We start from the raw sequence: 16,465 nt of genomic DNA on the forward strand, positions 1-16,465 counted from the left end.
CCCCTCTCCCCTAACCACGCCTCCCGATTGGTCACGCCTCCATCGCGCAACATCCCTCCGGGCCGGCAGGGGGCGCTGTGTGCTTTTGTCCCGCCCCGCCCGGCCCCGCCCCGTCCCGTCCCGTCAGGCGGCGCCGCGGGCAGCCCGGGCCGCCGGGGCCTGCGCTGCCTCCGCCGCCGCCTTCCGCCGGGCCCAGCGCCGCTTCCCCGACCCGAGCGGCTCCGGAGAGCGCCGTGGAGGCCGAATCGTTCGGTTCGGGGCGCTTTCCCGGAGCACCGAGAGCGTTCGGCTCAGGATGAGCCGCCCCGGGAGCCCCGCGCGGCCGCCCCGGAGCTCCGCACCGCCGCCCCGCGGGTCCGCAGCGCTGCAGGTGAGGCGGGGGGGGTCGGGAGGCCGTGGGGAGGAAATGGGGCCGCCCGGGCCGGGCCGGGGCTGTGGGGTCCCTTCAGCACTGCCGGCCCGAGCTCCGTAAGGACCCAGCCGTGCTGTGCTCCCGTGGTTCTGTGATCTTTGAGGACCTTCCAGCCCAGCTGAGCTGTGGTCCCACTGTTCTGTGATCTTTGAGGACCCTTCCACCCCATCCTATCACCCCAAGCAAACAGATGTGTTGGCAGCAGGTCTGGCTGTGAGGATCCCCAGTGCTCCCTTCCCAGCCTTGCAGTTCTGTGATTAATGCTCAGGTCCAAGGCAGCTGTGATCACAGGGAGGAGGGGGCTCCCACTGTGGCTGTAGGGCTGTTATTTGTAATGCAGGGTGAGCCACGTGTGCTGCGTGAGGGCTGAATCTACTTCAGCTGCGAGCAGAGCGAGGTTGGCAGTGTGTCCACAGCGGTGCTGGGGCTCTGGGAAGGGGATTTCAGGCCTGAAAGAGGAAGCAGCCTCCCCAGAGGGATCTGTTTGCTGCCGCTTTGGTGCAGAGTGCTGCTGTGAGCTGAGTGGATCCTGGCACCTCATGCCTCAGTTTCCCCAGCCCTTCAGCTCGCTGGCACCGCAGGGAGCGCAGAGCTGCTCTGCCTCTCTCCAAACCCTCCCGAAGGCACAGTGAGATGCGGAGGGCCATCAGCTCTGAGCAAAACAAAAAGTACCGCGGCGTAATAGAGACCAGATGTCTTGGTGAGACTTCATCCCGCGCTCCTGGTGCTTTGCCAGGGCCAATATTTCTTATTCAAGTCAGGCAGGAGAGAGACTTGGCTTTCCTGTGCAGGCACAGCTCCGCTCCAGCCGAGCTCCCTTTGCTTTTGTCCCTTCTCGAAGGAGCTGCGCTGACGCCGCTGCCTCGACTGCTTTTGTGCTCATAGGAGCTTCCTTTTATTTTGTGTTTAATCACTGACTTCAGCACAGTTCCACCAGAGAGAAACTTGGCCTGCTGCGGCTGTGGGTGGAGGATGAGCCACAGAACTGGGCTCAGCCTGTTCTCCAGGCTGCGTCGCTTTGTTGTGCGGAGCCGATGGGGCTTTTCCTCCCTGGTGAGACCCGTTTGGAACGGAGGAGATCGGGGAGGGATGCAGCACATTGGAACACGTTGAGCAAACGGTGACGTGAGCCCCAGAAAAATGCAGAGAGGTGAATTCCCTCCGTGGGGATTTTGGGACACGTGTCTGTGATGGAGCTGGGATGGTGCGGGGAGGCCGAGGAGCGAACCCGAAGCGCAGAGCACGGATTGCAAAGCACAGAGGTAACCCTGCAGCCCTGGGGTGGATTTGTGGGCTGTGTGCAGTGCTTTAATCCAAGTTTAACCCACTCAGCATTTGCAGATCTCTGCCCGGCTGCGTCTCCTTGGGCGCAAGGCTGCGTGCGTGGCGCAGGAGCAAACCTTGCGCTCCTGGTTGACGTGGGAAAGGATTTGGGAATCGGGGCTGTGGTTGTAGTGACTGTGTTTTGAAGTGTGGTCACCTGGAAATGGTGGAGAGAAGTGATGTCAGTGGGCTTCAGTGCTTTGAATCCGGTCCTGCCTTCGCCGTGAGCGCTGGGCAGGTTGAGTGCCCAGCACTGCTGCACAAACAGTGCCTAGGAGCACGTGGGGACTCCCGCAGGACGGGGCTGTCTGACTGCAAGCAGTGACAGTGCTGACAGTTTCACTCTGGGTGTTGGGACGTGGCTGCCCGTGTGTCCCTCTGTGCGGGGCAGGAGCTCTCCAGGAGCCCACCTGGGAGCACAGCACCTGCTGCGCTGAGCTCTGACCCCAAGGACGGGTTGCTTTGGGTCACCCCAAGAGCACAGCTCTCCTGGGACTCCTTTCTTCCCTGCTCTTTCCTTCTCCAAAGGAGGTTTCTCAGATCCTGCCCGTGCTGTGCTGTGGGTTCTCCCTTTTGCCTGAGTGGTGCTAATTTAAAAATTGGGTTGTTTGGGTTTTCACGGCCTCACCAAGAAGGAAGAACAACTTCCTTGTGCTTGCCGGGTCTTTAGGATCTAATGACCACAACTATTCGAGGCATGCGGGATTTGGACCGAAGGGAATGGCAGGCACAGAGGAAAATGCGGTGTGGTGCTGCTGTGAAAGATGCCATTCATATCGATTCCGACTGCTGAACTTTGGTCGGGTTCCTTTACCCTGCTGCTGCGCTTTGGGGACAGGAGGAGGAAGTTGGCACGCGCCCCGGCTCGGGGCTGGCCTGTCGGGGCCGGTGCTGTGCTGTCATCAGCCCGGCCCTCACCCCCACCCACCGTCCTGGTGCCTCGTGCGCCCGGTGGGACGCGGCGTAAAGCCGCCGGTGCTCCCGGCTCAGGCGCTGGGTGGTGGCATGGGAAACGGTGACTGCGGGAGGGGAACCGAGGGCAGGGTTCTCCCAGTGCCTTGGGGCGAAGGGGCAGACGGGACAGCGGAGGGAATGGGGTTGGGACAGAGCTGTTGGGAGCGGCGCCGCAGTGCCGGGTCACTGCTGGATCTCTGCGGGGCGTCCCTGTGCTCCTCCTCGAGGGCTTATGCTGCTCCGCTGTAATCGCCTGCAGAAGTAATCAGATAACACAAGGTCATTCCATTAGCGGGGAATTACCTCGTTGCAGGAACCTCCTGGTGCAATTTCTGGAGCACAGCTGGGCCGAGGGTCGCATGGAAGCAGCAAATATTTCATTGAGCAACTCCTCCGAAGGCTCTCATTTTTCCCACTGTGCTGAATGGGGAAAGCAGGAGGGAATCATCAATCTGCTCGCAGTGCTCCGTGCTCTCCTGCAGGCTGTGAGCTGCAGGGATGTTATGGCAGTGTTAGCAGGCTGCTTCTCTTGGCATTGCCATCATTCTGGCTGGTTTTCTGCAGGGATGCCCCGCTGCTCTTGTTATCAAGATAGGAAACCAGAAGGTGCGCTCAGTCCCTCGTTTATCTCGCTTTTAAATTGTCTTTAAGCACTAACGATTGGCGAGGATGTGTCATCCAGGCTTTAGTGCCTGGACTTTGAGAGCAGGGACCTTGCAGCAATAAAACCCTTCGTTGCTGCCCTGGCAGTGCGGGTTGGGCACTCGGGAGCTTTTCCCTTTGGTGTTGATCCTGCTGGAAGCTGAAGGGCAGCAGTGGAGCAGTGTGAGCAGGACGGCCTCCAGCACTGCGGGGTCCCTTCACTGCCTGCCAAGCACCCTGGTTCTTCCTTTCCCCTTCTCTTTCTCTTTTTGGCTTGCTCGGGTTTTTTTATTGTCATGGTAACAGAGATTTGGTGTCGTGGCTCAGAGATGCACACAGCTCTCTCCAGCCTGGGTGGGCACCAGGAAGACCCTCAGAACCCACTGGCTGCCTCCATGGGCACGTCCTGCACCGACGGAGGCTGTTGGTTTGCCCCAGTGCTCCTCTCAGCTCTTGGGCAGGACCCTCACCCTGGGAGCTCCGTCCTGCGCAGTTGAAGCTGCATCCCTAACCACATTTTTTTGTCTTTTTTCCAGCTCTGAAAGGTGCAGGACCACCACTGCTATGGGAGACTCCATCGCAGACCCAGCGCGAGGGAGCGGCGTGGAGCCCGGCTGCGTGCCGCAGGGCAACGGGGCGGCCCTCAGCGTCATCACCGAGGGCGTCGGGGAGCTGGCAGTCATCGACCCCGAGGTGGCCAAGAAGGCCTGCGAGGAGGTCCTGGAGAAGGTGAAGCTGATGCACGGCGTCTCCTCGGACAGCCCGACCGACGCGGGCGATGGCGGCGAGGCGGAGCGCGGCCTGCGGGCTGCCGGGGATCTGGCCAACGGGGAGCTGGTGGAGGGCTGTGAGATCCGCTGCTTGGACGATCTGCCCAGCACGGCCTCCAGGATCCAGGAGGAGGAGGATGAGACCGCGGCCAACACGGTGAGGACGGCCCGGAAGCGGCAGAAGAACAACTCGGCGAAGCAGTCCTGGCTCCTGCGGCTCTTTGAATCCAAACTCTTTGATATCTCCATGGCCATTTCATACCTGTACAATTCAAAGGAACCCGGCGTGCAGGCTTACATTGGGAATAGATTGTTCTGCTTTAGGAACGAGGACGTGGACTTCTACCTGCCGCAGCTGCTCAATATGTACATTCACATGGACGAGGATGTGGGGGACGCCATCAAGCCCTACATCGTGCACCGCTGCCGGCAGAGCATCAACTTCTCCCTGCAGTGCGCGCTGCTGCTGGGCGCCTACTCGTCCGACATGCACATCTCCACCCAGCGGCACTCCCGAGGGACCAAGCTGCGGAAGCTCATCCTCTCGGACGAGTTGAAGCCAGCTCACAGGAAGAGGGAGCTGCCTTCGCTGAGCCCGGCGCCCGACGTGGGGCTGTCCCCTTCCAAAAGGACTCACCAGAGGTCCAAGTCGGACGCCACGGTGACCATCAGCCTGAGCAGCAATCTGAAGCGCACAGCCAGCAACCCCAAAGTGGAGAGCGAGGAGGAGGTAATGTTGGGGCTCCCCAGAACTCGGCCTGGGGGGGGGCACCCATAGGGACGTGCTTGAGCCGTCGTTCCTCATCCCGCAGCTCCTCTGCTGAGGGATTTTGGTCCTGCTTGCTGCGATGGAGTTGTGATTCCTCTGTTAACATTCATGTGAAGGAGAGTCCGGCTCTGGCGACAGCAGGGGTCTGGGTGCCCACCTGGGTCAGTTTGGGCTCCCTGCGGCCCCTCGGCCCCAAATGCTTCACCTCCCCAGCCCTGCAGCTCACCAGGCTCATCCCTGCCCTGCTGAGCTCTCCGTGGGGTTCATCAGGGTGGGGTGTGCAGGCAGAGTTCCTCTTAAATTTCATTTCCGTGGGTTGAGAAGACGCTGCTGTATCTGGAGGCGCTTTGTGGGTGTGGGAGTGCCGCTCCTCTGCGTTCGTTCAAGGAAGCAGAGGCTCCAAAGGGGGAATTTTCCTGGTGCAACGGGAAGGGAGGATGTGTGATGGCTTCTCAGATAAGGCAGAGAGCTGGATGGGGAGAGTGAGCTGCTTCCTACGCTGCTGAGCTCCCACTCCACTCAGCAGCCAAGCTGATGTCTCTGTTTTGATTGCTGTTGGAAATCTGATTTCCTCCTTGTTGCAGCCGGCTGGGGCTTGGCAATGCTGGACTGCTCTGGGCAGCTGAGGGCTGTGAGCTGTGCTGATGGACGGGCCGTGGTGGTTGCCCCGTTCAGAACAGGCTGGTGGGGCTGACGTGGCCTCTCCCCATCTGTGGGGCACACGGACCCCATCCCAGGCTGCCCCTTCCTGGGCTGCTGGTGCTGGCAGCCGCCCTCCCTGTCTGGACACAGGGATCTTGTGGTGCTTTTGCAACAGCGGAGGATTTCTTGGCTTCCCTGCCTCGTCTGAGATTCCCTCTGTTGTCAGTCACTGCAGGGGCCACGTGCTTTCGTTGCCTGCACGAAACTCGGGGTCGGTGTGTTTGGAAATGGATATGAAGGTTACAGGGCTGCAGAGCTTCGGTCAGAGGGCTGGAAGTGCTCTGTCTCATTGAGCCCAGGCTGAAACCCCCCCCAGCTCGGGGGCACGAGGCTTTTGGGGCTGGCTGAGCAAATTGATCGTCCCCATCTTTCCCCTTCGTGGTCGTAAAGCAGTGGCTGTGGGAGGCGGGACGTGCCGAGGTCCTGTGCTCACACTGACTGCAGCTGCCTGAGAAATGGGAACCGAAGCTTTTCATAAATGATGGATGAAAGCAGCTCGGAGAATGGTTTCTCTTGGCAGTGTTGCTTTGAAACACGTTTCGATCTCACGGCCACACAGGCTGTTTAAGTGCTGTGCAGCAGTGGGGACGGTCGAGGTGTTGTCAGAGCTTCCCTGATCTCTGAACACCCCGGCCTTGTGCTGAGCAGTGCTGCTCTGTGTGCAGCTCAGCCTGCTGCCGGGGCTGCGCTCCGGGCCGGGCCTGTCTGCGTGTGTATCTTAGGGCTGATCCCTGGTGTGAATTCCAGCAAATGTGGGGTTGCTTCCACCTGCAAGGGGTCCGGAGCACCGGCAGGCAGGGTCACAGCAGGACCAGCGCCTCGTTGTTCTCCATCTTCCCTGAGCCAAATGAACCACAGCACCTTGGCCACACTTGATGCCTTCAGACCCTTCTGTGACTGCACGCAGTCCCTCATCTCCCATCGGTATTGCACCTCTTCTGTCCCCCATTTCACACCTCTGGGTCCGCGTGGCTCCATGGTGCAGCCTCTGGGATCCACTCTTCCTTTCCCCACGGCTGCTCACAGCTGCAGCGATTGGTTTCTAACAAACGGTTCCCTCTGCTGAGGTCTCTGTGTTCACTTCACACTGCATAACCACAGCAGCAGGAGAGGTTTTGTGACACGTTTGTGCTGTGGTTCTCAGTCTCCACCAGCTCCCATCTGCAGCACCATTTCGCGCTCTGGTTCTGATGCTGCAAATTTCTTTTCCTTTGCTGCTTTTCAATTAACACAAAGGTAGAGGAGGCAGAAGCCGTCAGTGGGGACCTCACGGAACGTCCCCAATCGGAAGGGACCCACAGGGACTACCGAGTCCCCCCCCCCCCCGGCCCTGTGCAGGACCCCCAAACCCCGCATCTGAGATCGGTGTCCGAATGCTTTGGTGCTGATTTTTCCACTGGGGAACCTGAGAGCCCAAGGGAGATGAGCTGCCGTAACCCGAGCTGAGTTAATGGGCGGAGGAGCGCTGGTGAGAGCTGGGTGGTGGGCAGTGGGAGGGGATGCCGCGTGCAGGGGCTGGGGATGCAGCGCTGCGTGGTGCGGCCCCGTCTGGGGCTCCCCCAGCCCAGAGCTGCAGTGCCTGCAGGCGGGGCGCGGCGTGTGAACGGCGCTCGGCTCAACCGGTTCCACGAGGCGAGCAGAGGGGAAAAACGTTCATTAGGAAGCTGCTAATTGAATAACCGGTTAAGAATCTGGGTTGGCTGCGGGAGGGAGCTCCTCCGGTGCCAGCGGGGCTGGGGCTGCTGCAGGTCGCCGTGTTGGAGGAGCAGAGCTCTCGCGCGGCGCTGGGGCTGAGCGGGGCTTTGCGGGGCTTTTTTTGTTTGTTTTTCTTTTTAGCGGCCACATCAGCAGCCGGGTTTGTGTGCAAAGCTGCGTGCAAAGCTGTCTGCGTCGGCATTTCTGCTCCGATTCGCCCGTCGCTCGGAATGGGAAGCGTTGCTCGGAGGCTGCTCTCCCTCCGCTTGCTCCTCCCTGCCCGCGGATCCCCTTTGAACGCCTCTCTGGCACCACGCGGCTGTGGGCTGCGGCCTTTTGCCCCTGGAGCGGCGCCTTTGGCGGTGCTGCTGGAAGCGCCCCCTCTGGTGGAGCTCCTTTCCCAGCAGAGCTCCTTGGTTGCCCCGCTGCTTCCCTCTGGGGACGGGAACCCACAGCAGGGTTAACGCTGCAACGCCGCGAGCCTTATTGCTGGGCCCTCCAGAGCTCGGGGCCTTGGCTTCCTTCCTCCATCATCTTTCCTGCGCCGTCCTTTTGGCTTTGGGACGCCGGTCCCGTGGCCGTGGTGACAGCAGCAGCCGTAGGGTCTGTGACCCAACTTTGGCTGCCCTGCTTGTTTGTCTTGGAGGTGAAACCCGCAGTGCGCAGCTTGTGGGGCGCCGGGCTCCTGAGCTTCCTTTTGCTTTCGTTTTTTTAAGAGCAGATTGTTGCCATCCATGGCAACCAGGGGGGTTCGTTGCTTGGTTTCTCCATCGGCACGAAGGTCCTCTGCAGGGGCTTTGTGGAAGTGAAGGTGCTGTGGGCTGAGCTGCACCGAGCTCTGTTTTCAAACGCTTTTTGGGCTCCGTGTCCCAAATTCACGCCAGGAGCCGACAGCTTCCACCTCAGTGCCTCCAAACCTCCGATGGGAGGCACCTGGCAGCCCCACCGTGCAGGTTGTGTTTTCGGTGCTCCATTTGCCAACAAATTCTGACGTCTTTTTCCCTCCATGAGCCTTGCTGGGGCTCAGCACCGTTGTAGGGTTGTTTGCAGTCACAAGGAAGCTATTAATTTGAACACTGTTATTGCTTACGGTGAGATTAAGCCTGATGGAATTAGCATTTCCCTGTAATTAATGCGCTCACAACGATCTGTTTGTTCCTTTTTGGGAGGAGAACATTGAAACCCATCACTGAGAGTGGGGGGGGGGGGAGAAGTGCCGCCATCACCTCTTTTTGTATGCAATGAATGGATGTGGGGCGGAGTGTGGGGAGCAGAGGGTGGAGGAGAGCTTGGAAGGACGAGGAAGGGGAAACCATGTTGGTTGTTCTGTTGGTTTGTGTTGGTTGTTCTGTTGGTTTGTGTTGGTTGTTCTGTTGGTTTGTGTTGGCTTTTCTGGACGCCAGCCCTGGGGTTTGGAGCCCGGAGTGGAAGGCAGCAGTGATGCAGTGGGGGGCCAAGCAAAACGAAAGAAATGCAAAGTGATGGTGATGAACCTGGAGCTAAACTACTGCTTTTTCTCCTCCTCCCCCTCCTTCCTCTCTCTGACCGCGCTGCCACCACCCAAAAACGGCCACCAAAACCCCTTCCATCCATTTCCCAGGAGCTCTCCTCGAGTACGGAAAGCCTTGATAACTCATTCTGTTCCGTAAGTGGTTTTGTTCTGCTCCTGGGCCCTCCGTCCTACAGCAGCATTTCCTCTGCCCCCCACCCCCTCCAGACCCCACATAACCGCTGCCCCCAGCGTGGCACCAAAGGCTTTCTGCCCGTTTGGGCATCAAACAAACCCAGACCGGGGGTTGGACCTGGCTGCTCCAAACAAAGTGGGCCCAGCCGTGGGGCTGTGGGCTCCCCTCCTGCTGAGCTGTGAGTCCTGCCCCGCCACGCGCTGCCCTCGGCGCCGCAGCGTTAGCAGACAAAGAGGAAATGCTGTTTTCCTTGAATTTGTCCTTTTCCGAAAAACAAAAACTCCTCTGCCAGCCGGGGTTTCATTTGCTTCTTCCACGGATCGTTTCCTCCCCTCTTTGCGTTGCACTCTGGGCTGTTGATCGACCCCAGCACCTCCAGCAGAGCCTCCTTTTGCTGTGAGCCTTCTTTCAGTTCCGAGCCAATTGCATCTTTCTCATTCACACCATCCTCCTCCTCCCTGCGTTCCCTGGTTGGGATTTACAGTGGGATCCCAAGATGTAGTCCATGATCAAATCCATTGCCCTGGGCAGCAGCACGCGGTGCCTCACAGACCTGCAGCCCTCAGGGTTGGGATTGGGTGGGGGGGGAAGGGGCTGGGGGGACCCGGCGCCTCACATGGGCTCCCATCCCCTCCCAGCTCCTTGTGTTCCTCTTTGCTGAGAGCAGGAGGAAAACCTGCAGCAGAGCTGTGCCCCCCAGCCCTGCTCAGACGTGGGCTCTCCTCTTTGGGCTTTGTTTCCAGGTTGGATATTAGGAAATATTTCTGCTCCAGAAGAGCAGAGGTGCTTTGGAAGTGGAGGGGGGAGGTCATCACATGCAGAATGGCAGAGATGTGGCACTTGGGGACGTGGGGGGGGGGGGGCTGGGGTGATGAGTTGGGATCTGAATGATCTGTTCCAACCTCAGTGGTGCTGCGGTTGGACAGCGTGGGGTGAGTGGGGGCGCACCGGGTGGTCCTGGAGGTCTTTTCCAACCCTAATGGCTCTGTGCTCCTATTTAGGGGCATGGATGGTGGGCATGGGGGGGATGGGTTGGGTTGGATGTGATGTCCTGAGGGATCTTCTCCAACCTCAGTGACCCTGTGAGTGGGCCGGGGGGTTGGGGTGGGTGATGGTTGGCCGTGATGAGCTTGGCGGTCTTTTCCAACCTCAGAGATCCATGGGATCTCCTCCATCTCTGCGTTTTGAGGCACGGCAGGAGGTGAGGAGTCCGCGTGAGAGGCTGGGAGGGAGGTGGGGGGTGGGCTGATAGCATTATGTCTGCCCTCCCTTTGCTTTTCAGGGTTGGGATGGTGCCAGCCCTGCAGCCCTGGGTGGCCGTGGCCAATAGCAGGAGCACCCGCGGCCAGGAAAGCTTTCCTTCCATGCTGTGCAAGCCCTGCTGCTTTATCTCGAGCAGAAGTGCAGCCACCTGGGCTCTTTGCAAGTGTTTATCCCAAATTTATGAATGGGGAAGGATGGGGGACCACAGCTGGTCGGCTCATCCTCATGGTGTGAGGGGGGCAGCAGGCTCACAGGATGCAACATCTTGGGCTGGCAGCTGCATTTGGAGGACCGGGGGCAGAGCCTCATCTCAATGCCATTCATGCCAAATAGTGCTGAGCTGGGGATGCGCTCGGAGCAGAGGGGTTGGGGAAGGCCGGCCTTGGCCACGTGTTCGTGGTCGGAGGAGCTGAGAGCGGAAGGTTTCCAAGCAGAACGTGAATGGCGGGGGGGGGGAGGGAGGAGGGGCTGGGGGCGGTGCGGTGCTCCGGCACTGGGGGACGGTGCTGTGGGAGGAGCAGGGCTGGGAGCGCTGGGGAAGCAGATGGGCCTCTGCTGGAGCTGCACGGATTGGTCCCAGCCTGGACGGGGAGGGCTTTGCACGACGGCAGCGGGGAGCGCAGCCTGGTCCCAAATGGGACCCGCGAGGTGGGCGCAACCCCAACCCCCAGCTGTGCAGCCTGGAGTGCAGACGTTCCGTAGAAGAGGGGTGGGAGAGGAAGGGAAGCGGTGCTGGAAGGAGCAGAGCATCTGCTCTGTGCTGAAATGGGATCCGGTGGAGCAGGCGGCCCCGCAGGCTGTGGAAGTGCTGCGGCCTTGGGCAGCGCTGGGCTGAGCCCCAGTTGGGGGTTTTGGACGTGGACTACACCGCACTCCCACTTCCCCTCCCAAAGGGAACAAACGGTGCTGCTCCTCTTTCACCATTCCTTTCTTCTGCTCTCCGCCGTTTTCCATTTTGCTGCCTTCTCTCTCGCCCTGTAGCTTGTTGCATGTGCATTTCCTGCATGGTTGTGCAGTGAGCACGTGTGCGAGTTTGATCCTGCATTTCTCGTGCCAAAAAATCAGCCGTTCATCGCTCCTTGTGCCGATCGGGAAGTTTGTCTTTCAAAGGGAGCCCTTCGCCTGCGGGGCCGCAAAGCTGCACTTCACTCTGTGCCAAACGATCGGGGCTGAGAAACCGAGGGGGCTCGGAGCCGAGCCGCGTGGGACCCCGGAGCTGTGGGGTGGACGTGGGGATCGCTGGGCTCCAGGAGGGGGTTCCAGCTGCGCGGTGGGAGGGGGAGGCGTCGGGGTCGCCCCGTACGGGAGGCAGGGGTGGGCAGCGCCGCGTTCCCTCGGGAGCCCGTCCCGGGCTCGGAGCCGCCGGCAGAGCGAGCAGCGCCCCCAGCCCGCCGCCCGCTCACGCCGCGCCCTCCTTCCCCCCGCAGCCCGTCAGGCTCGCTCCCGAGCGGGAGTTCATCAAATCCCTGATGGCCATCGGGAAGCGCCTGGCCACGCTGCCCACCAAAGAGCAGAAGACGCAGCGGCTCATCTCCGAGCTGTCGCTGCTCAACCACAAGCTGCCCGCGCGCGCCTGGCTGCCCACGGCCGGCTTCGAGCACCACGTGGTCCGGGTGCCGCACACGCAGGCGGTGGTGCTGAACTCCAAGGACAAGGTGAGCCGGGCAGCGCGGGTTTCGTCTCCAAAACGCCCCGCTCTGCTCTGCCTTCGCCCCGTGAGGCCGAGGGCGGCTCCCTGTAACGCCGCTTTGCTTCCCCCAGGCGCCCTATTTAATCTACGTGGAAGTGCTTGAATGTGACAATTTCGACACGGCGAATGTCCCAGCCAGGATCCCCGAGAACCGCATCCGGAGCACGCGGTCCGCCGAGAACCTCCCCGAGTGTGGGATCACGGCCGAGCAGAGGACCAGCAGCTTCACCACCGTCCCCAACTACGACAACGACGACGAGGCGTGGTCTGTGGACGACATCGTGGAGCTGCAGGTGGAGGTGAGGCCGTGCTGCGGGCAGGGCTCCCGTCCTTCCCATCCGCGTGCCGTCCAGAGAGACCCCGCCGTGCGGCCAGCAGAACAGCCTGAGGGTCGGCAGAGCCAGTGCAGGGTGTGGGTCACCACGGCCTCTGCTGTGACTGCAGGGTGGAACGGAAGGATGGAGCGCAGCCCTGCTGAAAGGACCCGGGGCAGTGGCGCAGGTTGTCCAGAGAGGTGGCGCCCCGCTCCTTGCAGCCCCCCGTGGTCAGGCTGGTGGGCCGTGAGCTCTGATGGAGCTGTGGGCGTCCCTGTTCGTCGCAGGGGAGTTGGATGAAATGCCCTTTCAGGGTCCCTTCCGACCCAAACCGTTCTGTGATTCTGTGACCTTAATGGTCCGCAGAACCATGGGATGGTTGGGTTGGAAGAGTCTTTGAAGGTCAGCCTCAGAACCGTACAAGTAGTTTGGATCAAAGGGACCTTGTCCCTGCTCATCATGAGGCTGGGGCCAGATGGCCTTTAAGGGCCCCTTCCATCCCAAAGCACTCTGTGGCTCTGTGGTTGCTGTCCCGAGGTCACACAAAGACCTGTGGCAGTAACAGCAGCCCCCTCCCCTCCCAGCTGCCAGAAATCCACACCAACAGCTGCGACAACATCTCCCAGTTCTCTGTGGACAGCATCACCAGCCAGGAAAGCCGCGAGCCGGTGTTCATCGCTGCCGGGGACATCAGGTGAGGTCCCAGCGTTGTGTCCCAGGGAGGCGGCGGGGCTGAGCCCCGTGGGACCCCTCCAAAGCCCTTTGAGCCTTTGAGGGGCTGTGGGGGTCGCATGACGGCGCTGTGCTGCTGACCCCCACCCCGCTCTGTCCTGCAGGCGGCGGCTCTCGGAGCAGCTGGCTCACACCCCCACCTCCTTCAGGAGGGACCCCGAGGACCCATCCGCTGTCGCCCTCAAGGAGCCGTGGCAGGAGAAAGTCAGGTAGGGTGGGGGTCTGCATGGGGGGGGCACGTGGTGATGTGAGATCGATCCTCCTGAGCCTGCAGCCGACTCCAGACCTGGTGCGTGGGAGCAGAAGAGCAGGAGGGAGAAAATCCCTCTGATTTGCTGTCCCTGGGCAGAGCTCGGAGGGGCTTTGCGGGTATTTATAGGCTCCTGCTGTGTCAGGGCGTTTTGGCCCAGCCCCAAAATAAATCCTTTGTGTTCCTGGCCTTGGAATCGTATGTCCAGTCCCCACTGCACAGATGTGGGCGTTTTCTGGGGGGACTCAGGAGCTCCTTCCTTTCCACTCCTCTCCATGATGCCCTGTGGCACAGGGGAGCTCACCCTGAGGTTGGCTGAGGCTCGTTGGCCATCAGGAGTGGCCCGGAGCTCATTCTGCTGCAGTCCCGGTGGGGTGGAGGCTCTCCTTTCCCCCACACCCCCACCAGAGCACCTCACTGCCCCCTCCCACCCTGACTTCACGTTTCTCCCGCAGGCGGATCAGGGAAGGGTCCCCATATGGACACCTCCCCTCCTGGCGCCTCCTCTCCGTCATCGTGAAGTGTGGGGACGACCTGCGGCAGGAGCTGCTCGCCTTCCAGGTCCTCAAGCAGCTGCAGGTGAGGAGGGATGGATGGGGCCATGGGAGGCCCTCCTTTCCCCCCCTGCTGCAGTGCTGAGGTTTCCCTTCTTTCCCCGCAGTCCATCTGGGAGCAGGAGCGCGTCCCGCTCTGGATCAAGCCATACAAAATCCTCGTCATCTCCGCCGACAGCGGCATGATTGAGCCGGTGGTGAACGCCGTTTCCATCCACCAAATCAAGAAGCAATCCCTGCTGTCACTGCTGGATTACTTCCTGCAGGAGCACGGCAGCTACAACACCGAGTCCTTCCTGACGGCACAGAGGAACTTTGTGCAGAGCTGCGCCGGCTACTGCCTGGTGTGCTACCTGCTGCAGGTCAAGGACAGGTGGGTCCTGCAGTGAGCAGGGGTGCAGGGACGCCGCGGGGGGCTGAGGCCAACGCCGTGGGGTCACGGTGCTGTCAGTGCCGTATCCTGGGATTCGCTCTGCACAGAGGGCGAATTTGGGAGCGGAGGTGGCAGCGCCTGCCCCGCTCTGAGCATGCAGTTTCACGGAGCCTTTCCCCTCCCGCTCAGGCACAACGGGAACATCCTGCTGGATGCAGACGGACACATCATCCACATCGACTTCGGGTTCATCCTTTCCAGCTCCCCCAGGAACCTCGGCTTCGAGACGTCCGCCTTCAAACTCACCACGGAGTTCGTGGATGTGAGTGAGCGATGCTCCCAAGGGCTGACAGCTGCAAGTGTAAACCGGCTCCAGATGGAGCTCTGTGCAGCGTGGGTTCACTGGTAGTGGTCAAATGGCACGACCCTGTGGAGACCCCTGTGGTCAAACTGATGGGCTGTGAGTGCTGATGGAGCTGCGGGATCCCCGTTCACCGCAGGGGATGAGATGACCTTTAATGGTTTCCAGTGCAGACAATCCTGTCGTTCTGTGACCTTGACGATCACCCACAGAACTGCAGGATGGTTGGGCTGCAAAGATCCTGAAAGATCAACCTCAGAACCATGGAACCATAGGAACGGTTCGGGCTGAAGGGACTTTATCCCTGTCCACCTTGGTGGGGTGGGACCGGGTGGCCTCTAAAGGTCCCTTCCGACCCAAGCCATTCTCGGGAGCTGTGAAATTCCCCCATGATCCCAGTGTTCTGTGCCATCGCTCTGCCCCAGCAGCGCTGCTCCCCGCCCTCCGCTCACTGCGTTCTGCCCTGCAGGTGATGGGGGGCCCAGACGGGGACATGTTCAACTACTACAAGATGCTGATGCTGCAGGGGCTGATCGCTGCACGGAAGCACATGGATAAAGTGGTGCAGATCGTGGAGATCATGCAGCAAGGTGAGGGGGGGGGGGCTGCCCCAGGGCCGTCCTGCTGATCGCCAGCCTCACGGAGCCCAGCCCCATCCCCACGTCGGTGGCGCGGCCCTGCAGGCTGAGCGCAGAGCAGATCCCCCCCTGTGCCCTCAGTGGAGCCCTGCGGGGTCCCCCCCATCACCCTCCTCTCGCCCCCAGGCTCGCAGCTCCCCTGCTTCCACGGCTCCAGCACCATCCGCAACCTGAAGGAGCGCTTCCACATGAACATGACGGAGGAGCAGCTGCAGCTGCTGGTGGAGCAGATGGTGGACGGCAGCATGCGCTCCATCACCACCAAACTGTACGACGGCTTCCAGTACCTCACCAACGGCATCATGTGAGCGCAGCCCCCCTGCGGGGACGTGGGACCCCTTCCTGGGGACGGCCCTTCTGCTTTGGGGGTCTTTTTCTTCTGTGTTGAGGGACTCCTAAGAATAAGAACACAAAACAGAGCGGAAAAATCCCTCCTTGTGTGAATGGGAGTGAAAATGGGCACATGGGGCGCGTGGGGCACGTGGGAGGCGTGGGCTGCACTGTCCCTGTGGGGCTGGGGGGCTGCAGAGGGCTGCAGGGCGGTGGGGAGCGCTCCCGAAAAACACTGATGGGTTCTGGGGGGTGAATGGGTCTGACCCCCACCAGTGAGTGCCAGCAGTGCTGCGTGGAGGTGAATCCCAACAGCCCCATCCCTGCATGTGCCCCCACGCAGCTCCTGTGGGGGTCCCTGTAGGCCCCTTCCTTTGGTCCCCCCTCTCAATGGCCCCGTCCTGTGCTCCCACTGCAGCCCCTCACCGTGGGGTCCCGCTGGGGCCGATGCCCACCTGGGCCCCCCACCCCCTCACTCTCCTTCCCAGTTTTTTGTGTGGTTGGTTTTTTTTTGGACTCTGTTCCCCCCTTTGGGGACTGTGAAGTGTTTCTCCCCCCTCCCACAATAACGTCGGTGGCTGCTTTGCCCCCCCAGACCGTCTGGCCCCACAGCAGCAGTGGGATGGGGTCCGGGCAGCACTGAACCCCCTGAAGGAGTGAAGGAAATGGGGATTCTTGCTCTATATGGGGGCAGTGCTGCTGACCCACAGTTGCTCCCTTACAGCCCCACTGCCCCAATCCCCCATGTTTGTAGGGCCGTCTCCCCCCCTCCATCCCCCTCTGTTCTTTCAGCACTAATTATTTGTCACGGTGATTATTTCGCATTAAAAAAACAAAACCAACAGAAGCTCAAACCCACCCAACCATTCTTGTATCGCAGCGTTGTGTTCCCAGGGTCGCGCGGGGGGGAAATGCCCCCATTGCACCACAGACCTCACGAGGGACCCCCACTGCTGGGGCAAAAGAGGGCTCAGAGCAGGGGGGACTCCTTGGGAGGCGCTCAGCTCT

At 60.9% G+C, this 16,465-nt stretch overlaps 1 protein-coding gene across 2 annotated transcripts; it reads left to right on the top strand.

Annotated features, from left to right (window-relative positions):
• The first annotated feature begins 143 nt into the window (after positions 1-143).
• Positions 144-16,311, top strand: PI4KB (phosphatidylinositol 4-kinase beta). Of its 2 annotated transcripts, XM_052665078.1 has the most exons (12): positions 144-370; positions 3,868-4,831; positions 8,868-8,912; positions 11,643-11,870; positions 11,977-12,204; positions 12,804-12,913; positions 13,056-13,160; positions 13,657-13,780; positions 13,863-14,128; positions 14,318-14,450; positions 14,959-15,079; positions 15,254-16,311. In XM_052665078.1, the coding sequence occupies exons 2-12, from the start codon at positions 3,896-3,898 to the stop codon at positions 15,433-15,435; spliced, it is 2,478 nt and encodes an 825-aa protein (XP_052521038.1). In that variant the 5' UTR covers positions 144-370; positions 3,868-3,895; the 3' UTR covers positions 15,436-16,311. The 2 variants fall into 2 exon arrangements, with proteins under 2 accessions (XP_052521038.1, XP_052521039.1); XM_052665079.1 differs by lacking the exon at positions 8,868-8,912 and having other exon boundaries at positions 145-370.
• Positions 16,312-16,465: the final 154 nt, after the last annotated feature.

The sequence above is a fragment of the Tympanuchus pallidicinctus genome, unplaced genomic scaffold, assembly GCF_026119805.1.
Source record: "Tympanuchus pallidicinctus isolate F22 unplaced genomic scaffold, pur_lepc_1.0 scaffold61, whole genome shotgun sequence".
In the NCBI taxonomy this organism is placed as follows: Eukaryota; Metazoa; Chordata; class Aves; order Galliformes; family Phasianidae; genus Tympanuchus; species Tympanuchus pallidicinctus.